Source organism: Silene latifolia, chromosome 11, assembly GCF_048544455.1.
Source record: "Silene latifolia isolate original U9 population chromosome 11, ASM4854445v1, whole genome shotgun sequence".
Lineage (NCBI taxonomy): Eukaryota > Viridiplantae > Streptophyta > Magnoliopsida > Caryophyllales > Caryophyllaceae > Silene > Silene latifolia.
In genome coordinates, this window is record NC_133536.1 from 12,881,434 (window position 1) to 12,898,571 (window position 17,138).

General features: G+C 37.3%; 1 protein-coding gene across 1 annotated transcript; it reads right to left on the minus strand.

Moving 5' to 3' along the window:
* Positions 1-14,757, minus strand: LOC141612713 (putative flavonol synthase 4). The gene is made up of 3 exons (XM_074431497.1): positions 14,139-14,757; positions 1,910-2,264; positions 1-772 (listed from the first exon to the last, which is right to left on the minus strand). Exons 1-3 carry the CDS (start codon positions 14,726-14,728, stop codon positions 539-541), a joined length of 1,179 nt encoding a protein of 392 aa, XP_074287598.1. The 5' UTR covers positions 14,729-14,757; the 3' UTR covers positions 1-538.
* Positions 14,758-17,138: the final 2,381 nt, after the last annotated feature.

The window sequence follows — 17,138 nt, forward strand, 5'->3', positions numbered from 1 at the left end:
CAGTGACTCCGCGATACAGTTAGCTCAGAATCCGGTCTACCATGAACGGACAAAGCACATCGAAATTGATTGCCATTTTATTCGTGACGCTATCATTGACAAGACTATTACTCCAATTCATGTTTCGACCCACAACCAATTGGCTGATATTTTTACTAAGGCTTTAGCTTCTTCTCAGTTTTTGTTTCTCCTTCGCAAACTGGGCATTCTTGATTTACATGCTCCAGTTTGAGGGGGGTATTAGGGCCGGTGATTATAGCTTTGTATGCCCGGCCCATATTATGTATAAATACGTTGATTGATTAATGAGAAGGCAACACAAACACATTACACAAAATACAATATCAACACATCTTACCAAAATATAATTCACACTTAACGTACAGAAACACATAAAAAATAATACGAAATAAAAAATAACGGGCCGGACAATGACCCTTGTAGCTAGACCACCATGGTCCATGACAATTTTTTTTTTTTAAAAAAGCCATAATTACAATTAAATTTACTCACAATGGTGTATATATATGCATGAATGTTAAAATGTGTAGTAAATATGGAGCAAAATTTGGGATGCAATTGTCAAAAATAATGCAAATAGAGCTTGATCACGTAGTGAAATTATTCTTGGATTCTCCAATTGTTGACGATGCTTGTTTATGGTGGAATCTCTTTGAGACGAGAAATGAAAAGCCATTGATATGGAATCTTTATTTTTGGTCGTGTATATTGGCTTTCCTATCACATGTTTGTATCGTCCAGCGCTCCACGCCTACATGACCAAACCCAAATAATTAGCCGAATACTCAAATCAATTAGTCTCAAAATAAACGGATATATCCGTCTAAAGCAAAAAATCATATCAAATATGAATAAAGTGATGATATTTTTAGACTCCACAATATAACTTTTTGCTTGCATTGTTTTATGCTTAAAATGGGTGAATATTTGGTCCGTCTATAACTATAATGAGAATTTGTGTACTCAAATAGTCGTCACAGTTGCAGACTTGCAGGTGATCAAATTCGGGCTTGAATTGTTATACGGATTAGACTCACGTTATTATCAGATAATAAAACTCATTTTAGATCTGGCGACAAAAGATTACTACACTCTGTTTCGGTCCGTGTGTCCAAAAAAGTTAAACGAAGTTAGTTTATTGAATATTTAGTCCATAAAAGTTGTAATTGAAATGATTGTATGCTCTAGATCTCCAATCTAAAGTAATGCTTAGAAATGTGTGACAGCTTAAAATCAAATGATACTCAATCGGTAAAGATGAATATCATGATTCTAATAGACACAATGGGGCTCAATCCTTTGATAAAATATTGTTAGACATGCATGATGTGAACAACTTCAATGGGTTGAGCATGCAACTTTGGAATCTTAATTTGTTCTCTAAAGGGACCAATGTTTGTCACCAAAATGAAAGTTCTAATTTTTGGTGAATCATTTCAGTTTTCAAATAATTTATTTCGTAAATATAACGAAATTATATTGTAAGACTTTAAATGAGTACAAACCACACAAAAAAAGTGACCATTTTATATTAAAAAGTGTTCACTTTTTATTATTGGCAGCTACTTTTTTTTTATATATTCTAAAAGAGTCATTGTGTAATTAAATTCGGTTTTTGGCTTTAGAACATGGCATAGTAGAGTAAAAAGTTCTATATCAAAATTCGGTTCAAACTAGTATGACGTAACAATTATATCGTTTAACATAATTTAGCCAAAAATTTTAATATAGACACTAAAAATTATATGTCGACAGTTCACTAACAGGATTATTAACGTGCGCATCTGATCCCTTTTACTAGCCACCTACATAATCCGACACTTTTAATGCAACGGGCTAATGTCGAACAACATACGAGTACTATATACGGGTCGGGTTAGAAATTTACCTGAATTTGATCACCACAAGTGACAACCAAAGCATTATCAACCGGAATGAAAGAGGTCCATCCTTTCTTGGAGTAGACATGAAATTCCGACGAACCATCACAAATATGCAATGACAATGCATGAGAGTAATCACTTCCTCTAATCATCATCCTTATAACGTCGCATCGTAGTGAGCTCATGCATTGATCAATTGGTATACCATGAGGATGCTTGTATATGTGACATATATTACCATCTTTCTCATGTTGCATTTTGCTAATTACACTTTGATCTTCTTGATTATTCATCATAATCATTTTCATTATGTCCTTAGCTATCTTCTCAATTGCTCTTTCTAAGCTCTCCATTTTTGTACTGCAATAACGATTTTTGTGATACCGTGTTAATAAACATCAATCATGCAGATGTTAACTAATTTAGTTGGTAAAGTCATAGGATCTGTTACTCATGATAACCTGGGTTTGAACTTCAAACCCTATTGAAGAGTTAAGAACGATTAACACCTAAGAGGGGGAGGGGGTGAATTAGGTGTACCTTTTTTAAAATTTTATTCTTAACTTAGTTAATTAACTATTTTAAGCTAAGAATAAAGAAGTACAAGACTTGAGAAACTTAATTGAAGGTAAGTTCACAAGAAGATACAGCAGTTCTATGTCACGGTATAGGTGACTGTGACACAGAACTTGATTAGGTACATGCGAGAAATAGCAAAGTGGAAGAACGTAAAAGTAAATGAACAAACAAACGACATTTTAAAAAATTGGTTCAGCCTCTACTCCGAGGCCTACGTCCAACCGTTATTTTATTGCTTGTTTAGAAATTTACTCAAACTTACTAAACCCCTTACAATGAAAATAACTCGCCAACCTACTCCGGTTGCACTCAAACTTAAAGCTACTCCGCTTCAAGAGTTTATGGGTTCTATCTCAAGGTGTTACAGAATCTTGAATCTCAAGAGTTCACTTAAATGAACATGGAGATTACAATGAAGATCTAACACGAGAATCATGGAACAAACTCATCATGTCACAAAGATCTGAATCGATACTTGGAGGTTTTACTGACTTTTTTCGAAAACAATTTTGAAGACTTAAAACCGTAAAAACGTTTTGCAAATGCTTGAAGAATAAAGCTTTTAATGCACAAATGATTTGCAAGGTTTTTACAATAAATGCTTTGGAAGTCTTAAGAAATAAATGTGACTAAGACACTCTATTTATAGTGGATTTAAGTCTTAGGTAAGTACACTTTGAAAGATTAAATCCAATATTAAAATGATAGCTTTGAGTGATGGTAAGTGTTAGACTTGTAGGTTTGGGGCTTAAGAAATCAGAAACTTAAGCTTCTACACTCAACATGTGACAATTTACCGAAATGGCAAAAAGCCTTTCTTACTTTAGAAGTTTGACAAGTCTTCTTTGCCATTTTGGTAAAAGGTGTTTGCACAAATCTAGAGGCTTAGTCAAGTGGGCTTGTAACTCCAAAATTTCAGATTGTTTTCAAGTTTACGAAAATTCAAATGTTTAAGATTTAAAGTTTGCAAAGTTTTGACACTTAAAAACATTTGGACGAAAACTCCTCCGTATGATAGTACCGAAACCACGACAAAACCCGTTGCATGGTTTTGCTATTACTTGACTAAAATGAGAATGTTACACTTACTCTTACATATATCGACTATGGCTTTGGAAAGTATCATTGTCTTGACTTCCTTGATTGGCTTGATCATCTTGAATCATTGTTGAAAGTCCATTTGATTGCTTCATTCACTAATTGTTTCAACTAAGAGCAAATAATCAAATAACAAGGGGACTTGGCATCATCAATCTAATGTGTTCTAACAAATTCCCCCTTTGATGATGACAAGTCCAAACATGTGTGATATTCCCCCTTAGCCCATGGTTAGTCGGTCTTTGGTCAATTTCAACATAAACATAATTAATAAACATGATCAAGGTATTCGAAAGGTGCAACATGCTTGACCAAAGTAAAACATCTAATCATGGAAGCTAAGACATAATTAAGGTGAACGTTAGCCTAAGAGTTAGAAGATCACACATAGCATAATTTAAACTACTTCCCCCTCTTGACATCGTCAAAGGAGGAGAAAACATGGTCAAAAGGCAAGCAACACGATTAAAACACACGCAAATAGTTCAAGCAAGATAAAAACAAACAACCGAAGGTGCAAGAGAGTGTCTGAAAACGAAACAAAGAGCCAAAGTTCAAAAGGAGAGACGGGTTAAAGAGGCATGAGTTTAGGAGGCATTCTGAAAACGTTCAAGGAGATCTTCATTCATGGTGCGAAGATCACCAACTTCATCCCTCAACTTGCCCTGTTCTTTGACCAACCGGTTCACAATCCCAAGGAGCTCATCCAACTTGGCAAGGACCACACTCATTTCAACGGTAGAACCCACTTTGTAGAACCCGACCGATTTTTCTTTCCAATTTGCCATTCTTGATCTCCAAATTCATCCGAGAAAGAAGGCCCGGTGTCATCTCATCACTTAATTTCTCAATAGCAGGGCTTCCCTTCATCACCAACCCTTCCCTCATAAAAATTATCGAGAGCCACATACCATAAGGAACTACGGCATTTTTGTCAAAGTTGCCGCTTTGGAACTCAGTGGACATCTCAAGTATTCGGTGAAACATAAGGCGAGGAAGGTTAATGGGTTTGTGCTTAACAATGTGATGAATGAGGAGCATGTCAAGAAGAGAGCATCTCCCACGGCTATTGTTGGAAGGGACAAGGTTACGAAAAACCAGGTTAAAGATGAACCGAATGGGTGCGGTTAGTTCAAAGGCATATATGTTGGTAGGGCCATCATCATCATGAGGTCGAAGAACCTTCATGACCTGGGTAGATGTAACCTCATCAATTTCACCCCAATCACGTTTTGGGAAAGAAGTAAGCCCGACATTACAGATATCAAGATGAGTAGCAAGTTGGTCAATGGTTAGGACAAAGGGTTTCGATTGATAAAGGTGAGAGAGTTCCAGATTCAACATCCACTTTGATTTGCATAGAATTGGATGACTTCGGACAAATACATGGGACTATATTTGTCCAACAGATTCACCCAACCCTGTGCATACATGGCCTCTTTGAAGTATTTGAAAGCAAGAGATGTGTCATACCAGGATTTCTTATAGCGCCTTCCACCGTGGAAGCAACAAATCAAAGATACCGTGACATATCTTGAAGATCTCCTCCGGGAGATCAAGAGAATTAAGATGGTTGAAGATGTCATTCTTGAATGATTCGGCAAAGGGAGCAATGACAAGATCCATGCAAGTGTTGAGAGGAACTTTCTCCTCAATGATCTCATTTTCATCTATGCTCGGCAAATCCCGATGATAACGAGCCCTTTTGGTTGCTTTGGTTCTTGACCCGGATCCCCTTTTTCTTTGAGTAACCTTGGGTTTTGGAGGGGATGCCTCCGGGGTCACATCCTCGTCATCATCACCAAATATTTCAAGCATCTTTCTCTTGGACCGGGTTCGTGATGCAGGTTTTGAGAACAATGGGTCAAGCCCATCATCAAACACCATTGTGGTATCATCACGATCTTCAACATCAACAACTTCATAATCGATTTTTTCAGCATTGGAACCGATTTCCCTTTCAACAGTGGAGGCCTCCGTTGCATCACTCTCACTCCTCTTATCCTTCTCTAAAGTTTCACTCACCAAATCTTTCAATAGTACATCATCATCATTCTTTTCAACAACATCTTTCTCATCGTCACTCATCTCCTTCTTTTCATTTTCTTTTGATTTTTCCTCACTTTCCTTTTCTTTTTCCTCTAATTTTTCTTCACTTTCTTTTGATTTTTCCTCACTTTCCTTTTCTTTTTCCTCTAATTTTTCCTCACTTTCCTTTTCTTTTTCCTCTAATTTTTCTTCACTTTCTTTTTCTTTGTTTCCCACTTTTGATTTTTCTCCTTCAAGTTCCCCCTCTTTCATCTCACTTGATTGATTCCCCTTTTCACTTGTTTCGACAACATCACTAGATTTTTCAATATCTTCATTCTCTTTGGTTCCCTTAGAACCGGAGTCTTCTTCATCGGTGTCAATGTCCACCTCAGCATCTAATTGGAGAGAAATAGGAGGATTCCTACTTCTTCCTCCTCCCCGCCACGACCACCGCCCCTTTTGGCGGTTGTCTTCTTTCGTCAACGGTTGGTTTGGCAAAGCGATGGCGGGCGATCTCTTTTGGTTTGGCAGCGGTTTTGGGAGCCATCTTTTTGGCAATGAATTTTGGATTAAATGTATCTCTGAGTTGAAGGACTTCTTTTGAAAATCTTGGAGGCATTTTAAGAGAGTGGAAGGGGAAATGGTTTTGACGGTTTTTGGGAAACCGAAAAAGGTGAGGGTGGTTGTTTATTTAGTGGGTAATAGGGTGTGTTTAGTGGAAACATGAAAGTAAATGAGGGGATGGTGTAGTTATTCTAGGTGAGGGACGGTTGAGTGTTGATAATGTGAGGCTAGGGTGTAGGCTTTTAAGTGATGGGACATAAAGTGGATTTTTGGAAGCTCAATGCAAAAACAACTCAAGTGCACTCATTCGGTTTGTCAATTTCATTTGGTCGACATTTGCATGTATTCTACCATGTTAACTAACATTTAATTTCATGTAAATTCTCCTTCTAATCAATCATTGGAAAACGTAATTTAATTTAGCGGTATGTCACCTAATAAACCAATTTCCGACCGAAGTCTTTCGAATTGTTCTCTTTCTAACGGTTTTGTAAGAATGTCCGCAATTTGATTTTCCGTTTTACAAAAGCTTAGACAAATATGACCTTTCTCAACTTGATCACGTAAAAAATGATGTCGTATGTCGATGTGTTTAGTTCGTGAGTGTTGTATAGGATTCTTTGATATATTAATTGCACTAGTGTTGTCACAAAAAATAGGGGTAGTCTCGAAAGTAAGGCCATAATCATGCAATTGTTGACGTACCCAAAGAATTTGTGCACAACATAGAGCGGCACTCACATATTCGCTTTCGGCCGTGGATAATGCAACGGTGTTTTGCTTCTTCGAAGCCCATGAAATGAGACACGGCCCTAGGAAGGTAGCAATGCCCGAAGTGCTTTTCCTATCCAATGTGTCACCGGCATAATCCGCATCCGAAAAACCTACAAGATCAAGTTCGTAGTGAGTTGGGTACCAAAGATATAGCCCTTGTGTTCCAATCAAATACCTAAAAATCCGTTTGACGGCTTTGAAATGAGATTCCTTAGGATTTGCTTGGAAACGGGCACAAGCACACACACTAAATTGTATGTCGGGTCGACTAGCGGTTAAGTAAAGTAAGGAACCGATCATACCTCGATATACCTTTTCACTAATGCTCTTACCGTTTTCATCTTTGTCAAGCTTGACTTTAGACACCATTGGTGTAGGCATAGGATTAGAATTAGTCAACCCAAACTTACTTAACATTTCCTTTAAGTACTTTTGTTGGTGAATCATAGTTCCATTCTCACCTTGTTTGATTTGAAGACCAAGAAAGAATCCAAGTTCTCCCATCATGCTCATTTCAAATTCCGAAGTCATCAAATCAGAAAAGTACTTATAAAGAACATTGTTAGTTGCACCAAAAATAATGTCATCGACATATACTTGCACAAGCAACGATTCATTTCCTTGTGACTTGATAAACAACGTTTTATCCACGGACCCACGTATGAAACCATTTTCCAACAGAAATTTTGAAAGCCTATCATACCAAGCCCTAGGAGCCTGTTTTAAACCATAGAGTGCTTTATCAAGTTTAAAAACGTGGTTGGGAAACTCGTTGTTTATAAAGCCTGGAGGTTGTTCAACAAACACTTCTTCATCAAGGTATCCATTTAAAAATGCGGTTTTGACATCCATTTGAAAAAGCTTTATACCATGAAAAGACGCAAAAGCTACAAGCATTCGTATGGCTTCAAGCCTAGCTACCGGTGCAAAGGTTTCATCGTAATCAATTCCTTCTTGTTGGTTAAAACCTTGCACCACTAGTCTAGCTTTATTCCTTACGATTTCTCCAACATCATCTAGCTTATTGCGAAAGACCCACCGTGTACCAATTACGAAAGACGTTGAGAGGGCCTAGGGACAAGATGCCATACCTTGTTCCTTTCAAATTGCTCAATTCCTCTTGCATTGCAATCATCCAAAGATTCATCGACCAAGGCTACTGTGACATGGTCTGGTTCGATTTTTGAGATGAAGGCATTGTGTGCACAGAAATTTTGAAGCGATGATCTGGTTTTTATTCCAGAGGTTAGGTCACTGGTTAAGTTTGATAATGGATGTGAGCTTTGGTGTTTCCATTTCTTGGGAATAAGTGAGTTAGAAGATTCGGGTTGTTAAATGCCTAATGTGATGGGGGACTGTTGCATGAGAAATGTTTGAAGGAGGTGATTGTGGTTCGTTTATGATTAGGTTGGGCTGTTCTTCACCATCCTTGTTCCCCCTGGATGAGGTAGCATCATCTTGTGTAGGAGGACGATTAGTTCCCCTAAATTTTGCGCATCCTCCTCATGCAACTGGTTCCAACTGTTGCTCAGCTTCTTCTACCACTTGATCCATTTCATGTCGTATCATACCAATCTCAAAATCATCATCATATTCATCATCCTCATCATCAACCTGTGTGTTTGACACAAAAAGACTAGATTCGTCAAATATTACATGAACGCTTTCTTCCATTTTCATGGTCCTTTTGTTATAAACTTTATAGGCCTTACTATGATCGGAATAACCAACAAAAACTCCTTCATCACTACGAGCATCAAATTTGCCAAGGTTGTCTTTTCCATTGTTGTGCACAAAGCATTTACTACCAAAGCATTTTAAGTGTGAAAGATTAGGTTTTCTACCTCGTAGTAGTTCATAGGGAGTTTTCTCAATGATTTTTCTAATCATGACACGGTTGTAAATATAACAAGATGTGTTTACGGCTTCGGCCCAAAAATTCTTAGGAACCTTAGAGCTAATGAGCATGGTCCTAGCCATATTTTCAAGAGTTCGATTCATTCGTTCCCACAACCCCATTTTGTTGTGGGGTTCTTGCTAGAAAAGTTATGACTAACACCGTACTCATTACAATAAGACTCAAATGACGAGTTCTCAAATTCGGTTCCATGGTCAGATCTTAATGAGACAAGTTTGTATCCAAATTTGTTTTGAACCTTTTTGACCCAAATTAGGAACTCATCAAATGTTTGATCTTTAGAACTTAAGAAAAGAAGCCAAACAAATCTTGTAAAGTCATCTACAATGACACAAATAAAGCGACTTCCACCTCTACTCACAACTCGCATGGGACCACATAAATCAATATGAATGAGTTCAAGAGGTAAGGAAGTGCTAACAACCTTTTTGGATTTAAAAGAGCATTTAACTTGTTTTCCTTTAACACAATCATCGCAAAGTGATTTAAATTCAAATTTAATGTTAGGAATGCCGTCAACTAGATCAAGTCTCTTAAGAGTGTTAAGTGTCTTAGCATTTACATGACCAAGTCGTTTGTGCCAAAGCCAAGGGTCGTTCTTTTGAACACTCATGCATGATAGTGATTGACCCGACAATGCATACAAGTTAGTCATATAGACGTCTTTAACACGTTTACCTTCAAGTATGAGTTCTCTAGTTTTACCATTGATGATTCTACATTCACTAGCAAGAAATTCAACAATATTACCTCGATCACAAAGTTGTGAAATGCTCAAGAGATTGTGTTTCAAACCTTTGACAAGCAACACTTTGTCCACGCATAATGACTTTGACTTACCAACCTTTCCAATACCAATGATTTCACCTTTCTTGTTGTCGCCAAAAGTCACCATGCCACCATCGTAGGCTTCTAGCGAGAGGAATTGGTTTTCATCTCCCGTCATGTGACGAGAGCATCCACTGTCTAAGTACCAATTGCTGCTGCCCCTCACTAATGCCTATAAGAAATCAAACATTTAGTTTAGGAACCCAAACAAGTTTGGGCTCCTTCTTGACAACGACCTTCTTGACTTCTTCTTTCTTTATCCACACTTGTTTAGCATTCTTAGTGTTTCTTTCTAAGTCACGGACTCTTTTGTCACAACCATTAAACTCATGACCTGTTTTGCCACAATAGTTACAAATGATGTACTCAGGAAGACCAGCATACTTTCTTCTTCGGAAGTCAGTTTGACTTGGATCCTGGTTTCGAGTGCAACAAGATGTGTGCTCTTTGTTGCATTTGAAACCAAGTCCAAAGATTCTTTGCAAATTTTTCGTACTCTTGTGATTGTTTCAAGAGAAACTCCAAAACATTCTGACTTCCTTCCCATTTTAAGTAAAACATCTTAGCCTCATCTAGCTCTTTAGTTAATGTTTCAATTTTAGCAAGATGATTAAGATTCAATTTACCTAAATTGTCAAACGCTTGTTTTGCAAGTCTTGCTTCGTCACTAAGTAACATCCCAATTTGTTCCAATTGTTTATTATCTCTTTGACATAATTTGAGGTCAGCTAGAAGAGTGTCACGTTCCTTAGTTAAAGAAGACACTAATTCCGTGAGAGTATCTATTTCTTTTCTTGAATCAGATGCCACAGTAAAAACCTCTGGGCATGAGTCATTCAGGCTTTCTTTAACATCTCATTTTGAGCAAGAAGGTCATCATTTAGTTTTTGAGCTCGTTCTAAGGCACATTTGACATGACTCGACTCATCATTTAACATTTCAGCAATCTTAACAAGATCATCTTTTTCGTTGTGACAAGTAGCTAAGTCAATCAAAAGTTGGTCACGTTCTTGTGTTAGTGACGACACATTTCCTTTAGAATGGATGCAACAAAGTGCAAGGATCTGTTGCACTGGTTTCATCAACTTTGCTGGCTAAAAACAAGTTTTTTTTTCGAAGTTTTTTTATTTCTTTTTCAAGACCCAACATGGAACTAGGTTGATCATTCTCATTTAGACTTTCTTTAAGGACTACATTTTCCTCAGCTATGTCCTCAATTTCGATTTGCATAGCTTCCAACTTATTAGTTTGGACACGACACTTATCTATGAATTGATCTAGGAGGAGACAAACTTTGTCTTTAGAGAAAGATCGAACCTTTTTCTTGAGCTTAATTACCTCATGGTCTGAATCAGAGTCTGAATCCACGGAGTGAGCCATAAGACACTTGATGTCTTCTTTCTTTGATGATTTGGAAGTATGTTTTGAGGAACTAGACGAGATGCTAAGTTTGGCGTCTAATTCATCCTCAAGGACATCGTCCTCTTCAGAATCAGACATGCCCCAAATAGCGGTCATTACCTTGTTTTTGTAATCACGTTTTGCAAAGTCACGTTTTCCTTAGATTTGATATCGTTCCACTTTGGGCATTCTTTGATTTGGTGACCTTTATCACCACATTTAAAGCAACCAACAGTGGAGTTAGATCTTCTCTTAGGAAAACGGCGTTTACTAGAGTTGTTGCTATACCTTTGAGAGTTTCGACCATTGATCATGCCAACAATGTTTTTAGTGAACATTGCAAACTCATCATCTTCATCCTCCTCATCACTTGAGAGAGCATTAAGAGCGAGTCCTTTCCCTTTAGAGCTTTCACTAGAACGCTTCATGAGAGTTAACTCATGAGCCATAAGTGAGCCCATAAGTTCATCAAGGGTGAGCAATGAAAGGTCCTTAGCTTCCTCAATAGCCGTAACCTTCGGTTGCCACTTTTCAGTTAGGCTACGAAGGATTTTACGGACTAAATCCTCGGATTGAAAACTCCTACCTAAACTCTTAAGGTCATTGACAATACTAGAAAAACGTGAAGACAAACTATTAATTGACTCATCTCGGTCCATATTGAACATCTCATATTGTTGCATGAGAAGATCAATACGATATTTTTTGACTTGTGACGTTCCCTCATAAGCAAGGTTTAGGGTGTCCCAAATCTCTTTGGCCGAGGCACATCCAGATATACGATTAATCTCTTGGTCACCGATTCCATATTGAAGAATGGACATGGCCTTAGAGTTTTTCTCGATTTTCTTATAGTCGGCCTCAACATACTTATCCTCACTTTTCAAGGAGCTAGTGCCATCAGCATTAGTCACTTCGATTTTGAGGGGACCCTTTTGAATGATTAACCAACATTCATAGTCCGCACTTTTGACATAGTGCTCCATGCGATGTTTCCACCAGGCATAGTTTTCTCCTTTGAAAATGGGATACTTAGTGTGTTTTGAATCGTCCATAACTATAGGATCAACTCTTTGGATTTAACCAATATCAAGAGCACAAGGCTCTGATACCAATTGAAGAGTTAAGAACGATTAACACCTAAGAGGGGGAGGGGGTGAATTAGGTGTACCTTTTAAAAATTTTATTCTTAACTTAGTTAATTAACTATTTTAAGCTAAGAATAAAGAAGTACAAGACTTGAGAAACTTAATTGAAGGTAAGTTCACAAGAAGATACAGCAGTTCTATGTCACGGTATAGGTGACTGTGACACAGAACTTGATTAGGTACATGCGAGAAATAGCAAAGTGGAAGAACGTAAAAGTAAATGAACAAACAAACGACATTTTAAAAAATTGGTTCAGCCTCTACTCCGAGGCCTACGTCCAACCGTTATTTTATTGCTTGTTTAGAAATTTACTCAAACTTACTAAACCCCTTACAATGAAAATAACTCGCCAACCTACTCCGGTTGCACTCAAACTTAAAGCTACTCCGCTTCAAGAGTTTATGGGTTCTATCTCAAGGTGTTACAGAATCTTGAATCTCAAGAGTTCACTTAAATGAACATGGAGATTACAATGAAGATCTAACACGAGAATCATGGAACAAACTCATCATGTCACAAAGATCTGTGAACGATACTTGGAGGTTTTACTGACTTTTTTTCGAAAACAATTTTGAAGACTTAAAACCAGAAAAACGTTTTGCAAATGCTTGAAGAATAAAGCTTTTAATGCACAAATGATTTGCAAGGTTTTTACAATAAATGCTTTGGAAGTCTTAAGAAATAAATGTGACTAAGACACTCTATTTATAGTGGATTTAAGTCTTAGGTAAGTACACTTTGAAAGATTAAATCCAATATTAAAATGATAGCTTTGAGTGATGGTAAGTGTTAGACTTGTAGGTTTGGGGCTTAAGAAATCAGAAACTTAAGCTTCTACACTCAACATGTGACAATTTACCGAAATGGCAAAAAGCCTTTCTTACTTTAGAAGTTTGACAAGTCTTCTTTGCCATTTTGGTAAAAGGTGTTTGCACAAATCTAGAGGCTTAGTCAAGTGGGCTTGTAACTCCAAAATTTCGATTGTTTTCAAGTTTACGAAAATTCAAATGTTTAAGATTTAAAGTTTGCAAAGTTTTGACACTTAAAAACATTTGGACGAAAACTCCTCCGTATGATAGTACCAGAAACCACGGTACAGCGTACCGTTGCATGGTTTTGCTATTACTTGACTAAAATGAGAATGTTACACTTACTCTTACATATATCGACTATGGCTTTGGAAAGTATCATTGTCTTGACTTCCTTGATTGGCTTGATCATCTTGAATCATTGTTGAAAGTCCATTTGATTGCTTCATTCACTAATTGTTTCAACTAAGAGCAAATAATCAAATAACAAGGGGACTTGGCATCATCAATCTAATGTGTTCTAACACCTATCAGCATCAAAATCACTCTTATGGCTCACTTTAAACCAAAGGAGTCAATCTTACCGCATCAAAGTGTAGTTGAATCAAATAATCAATGTTGTGAACACGACATGACAAACAACATTATTATCAAGATGAATTGAATTGGATTCAATTTTTTAATAACCTTATTAGTTAAGCTAACTAAGTGGCAGAATGAACACGACATGACAAACAACATTATCAGGATGAATTGAATTGGATTCAATTTTTTAATAACCTTACTAGTTAAACTAACTAAGTAGCATAATGAACACGACATGACAAACAACATTATCAGGATGAATTGAATTATACGGAGTAAGATTCAATTTTTTAATAACCTTACTAGTTAAGCTAACTAAGTGACAGAATGAACACGACATGACAAACAACACTATCAGGATGAATTGAATTGGATTCATTTCTTAATAACCTTACTAGTTAAGTTAACTAAATGACGGAATAAATACTAAAGTCGATATAATTTTAAGAAGAAAATGATGAAATATATGTAAAATTATAGTTAGTTACCGTTAATTACCTGAATTTTGAATACTTAAGAGGCCAAATTCCCTCCATTTTTACCTTCAAACCATTACTTTTACTCCAAACAAATTCTTCACTCAATTCACCAATAACATCATCCACATCCTCAATCACTTCCTCAAACCCTAACGGTAACTCCGGCGACCTTACCGCCATCCTCTTCCTCTCCGGCGACAGCCGGAAAATCCTCGATGCTCGCCTCCTAACCGTCTTAACCAACTCGGGTGATATCCCATGATTAATCACCTGAAAACATCCTAGCTCTTGAAAACACTCTTTAATTTTCGAAACAGAGGAATTTTTAATCTCTTGAAAATCAATTACCGGGATTTCTCGAAAGGATTTTTGTCTAGGAAATATTCTGTTGGGTAAAATGAGATCAGGAACCCTAAGAGAGCTCTCCAAGAACTCTGCCAAAACGCCGTCGTTTGTCACTGAAGAAGTGCGGCGGCTTGTGCCAGTTGGGGAAGGTGGTGGGGCTCGGAAATCGAGGATGATCTGCTCCGATTCGTCTTTTATGAGATTATAATCTTGTTCGTGTAGGAACATTTGAGGTGAAGAGCAAATTGTTGATGACATTTTCATTAATGAGAAATATTTGAAGTTAAGCTAGATTAGAGTTGTAATTATAGACTTGTAGGTGTAGGTTTATTATATATGAATATACGCAAATTATACTCCCTCCTATTCTACATAACTCTCCCCTTTCATGGAGAGCACGGGAATTAAGGGAGGGGAGTATTATATGATAAAGTATTGGAGTGGGGTAGGAGATTGGAGAGAGGGAAGGTATTGTGTGATTAAAATAAGATAAAGTATGAGTATTGTGGGGTATTGTTGTGGGGTGAGGTGATTAAAATAAGTATAAATGTTTGCCAAATAAGGAAATAGGGAGAGTATTGTGAATAGACGAAAAAGGAAATAAGGAGAGTTATTTAGAATAGGAGGGAGTATTATAAGACGGTCTACACCATAAAACGGTCCATTTCTGAAAAAAAAAAAAAAAAAAAAAAAAAAAACATTTATTTATTGATGATAAATGTGTTGTCTTTTTACATTATGGGATCGTCTCATAATATATGACCGTCTCACATAATCATTAGCGGAACCCGGATTCACGGTTAGGGGGGAGGTGAATCAGCTGGGGCGAATAAGTAATGACATAATGTAAATTTGAAAAAATTCGAAAATTCTTACTAAAATTTTCGTGGGGTCGAGTGCCCCTGGTACTCTGGAAGCCCTCTAAATCCGCCACTGAACGTAATGATTACGGTGAATATAGATACTGATTTGATTACTGCTTAGTTTATATGCAAAAGAAGAGACATTAATGATGAAAATGTTGTAAACAATTAGTCAATCATCATACTTTATTTTGCTTTCTCTTAGAAAAGAAAATTGTGGGGGGGGAAAAATAATATAATCCTTGCTGGGCTTGCTCTACTTTTAAAGGTTTAACCTTTACAGCTTTGCATTGTAACTTTGGTAGGGTAATGTATGCTTATAGCAACAATGATTTAGATTTCGCGGATGGTTAACATGAATCGTCATTTAAAATCAGTTGAGAGCGCTACTGAGGGACGTGATATGGTGCATTTGAAGGTCGATTGACGCTAGACTCGGTAAAATTTGACCTAATTTCGATAAACTTTTTCCTCGGGATTAGATCGGCCAAACTCAGAATGACCTATTAATTTAGGATCGAAACGGCGAAACCTGATCCAATCCACTCGACTTAATGGGTCAAAATTAAGGGTGTGTTTGGATTGAAGGAATTGGAGGGGAAAGAAAGGGAGGGAGAGTAGGAGATTTAAAATCCTTTAGGGGGTGTTTGGTTCAACTCATAAAGGTATGAGGTATGGGTTTGGAATGAGTCAAACCCATACCAAGTGTTTGTTTGGCAAAAATAGGGGTTTCATACCCATACCTCAAACCCATGAGGTATGGGTTTCTCATACCCAAGGGGGGAGATGGGTATGAGATTGATACCCATGGGTATCAAGTAATAAAATAAAAAAACATGAAAAAAAAATTAAATGGAACATTTTAAATGAATTTTTTTTACATTTATTTGATTAACTCTTTATTTTCGTGATTTTTTGGTATCAAAAATAATTATTTTCAATGTTATATTTTTGAGTTTTTTAACTTTGGTGAAGTTCGATCTCATTCCACCCGAAATTGAAACAAACACATGGTATGAGGAATCAAGTTCCAAACCCATATCATCCGGGTATGATTCCTGATTCCAAACCCATACCCACGTGCGAACCAAACTCCCCCTTATTTGGATAGCAAATGAGGTTGGAGGGAAATGGAGGGGGAGAGATTTAGAGGGATCCAATTTCCCTCCTTGAAGCCTAATCAAAATCTCTCCACAATAGGCAAGATTTGGAAGGAAATTGTATTCAAACACCCACAATTCATTCCCCCTCCCATTCCCTTCTCTCCCTTTCCCTTCCCTCCTTCCCCCTCCCCTCCCTTTCCCTCCACTTTTGCTATCCAAACGAGCCCTAAGGGCGGGTTAATTAGTTCGTCGTCGTCGCCATAAAATACGAGTTGCCAAAATAAAATTAAAAAGGTTTTACGGGCAAACACCCAACGCAAATAGGGGCAGCATCTACAATGTTATAGCAGAAAATGGGCTTTTATTGCCCATCAATTAAGTACTTTTACAGCCCAATAACTCATAAGGCCTGCTCGCTATTAGCAAAGGCCCGGTCTTGTATATACTTGTATCATTGTATGTAGACTTGGTAAATGGGTCATTCTGGTTGAATTTGGGTTGGGTCATTTTAGTTCAGATCATTTTCGGGTTAACTATTTATTGGGTCATTTTTTTGTCGGATCATTTTTGGGTCTGGTCATTCTAGCTCGTTCGGATTATTTCGGGTCATTCAAGTTGGGTCAATTTTGTCAGGTCTAGTTGCAGTCCAAGCCAAATATGTGGCGGATAAAACTTATTCCCTATCTATTAGGATTAGAATTTAACCGA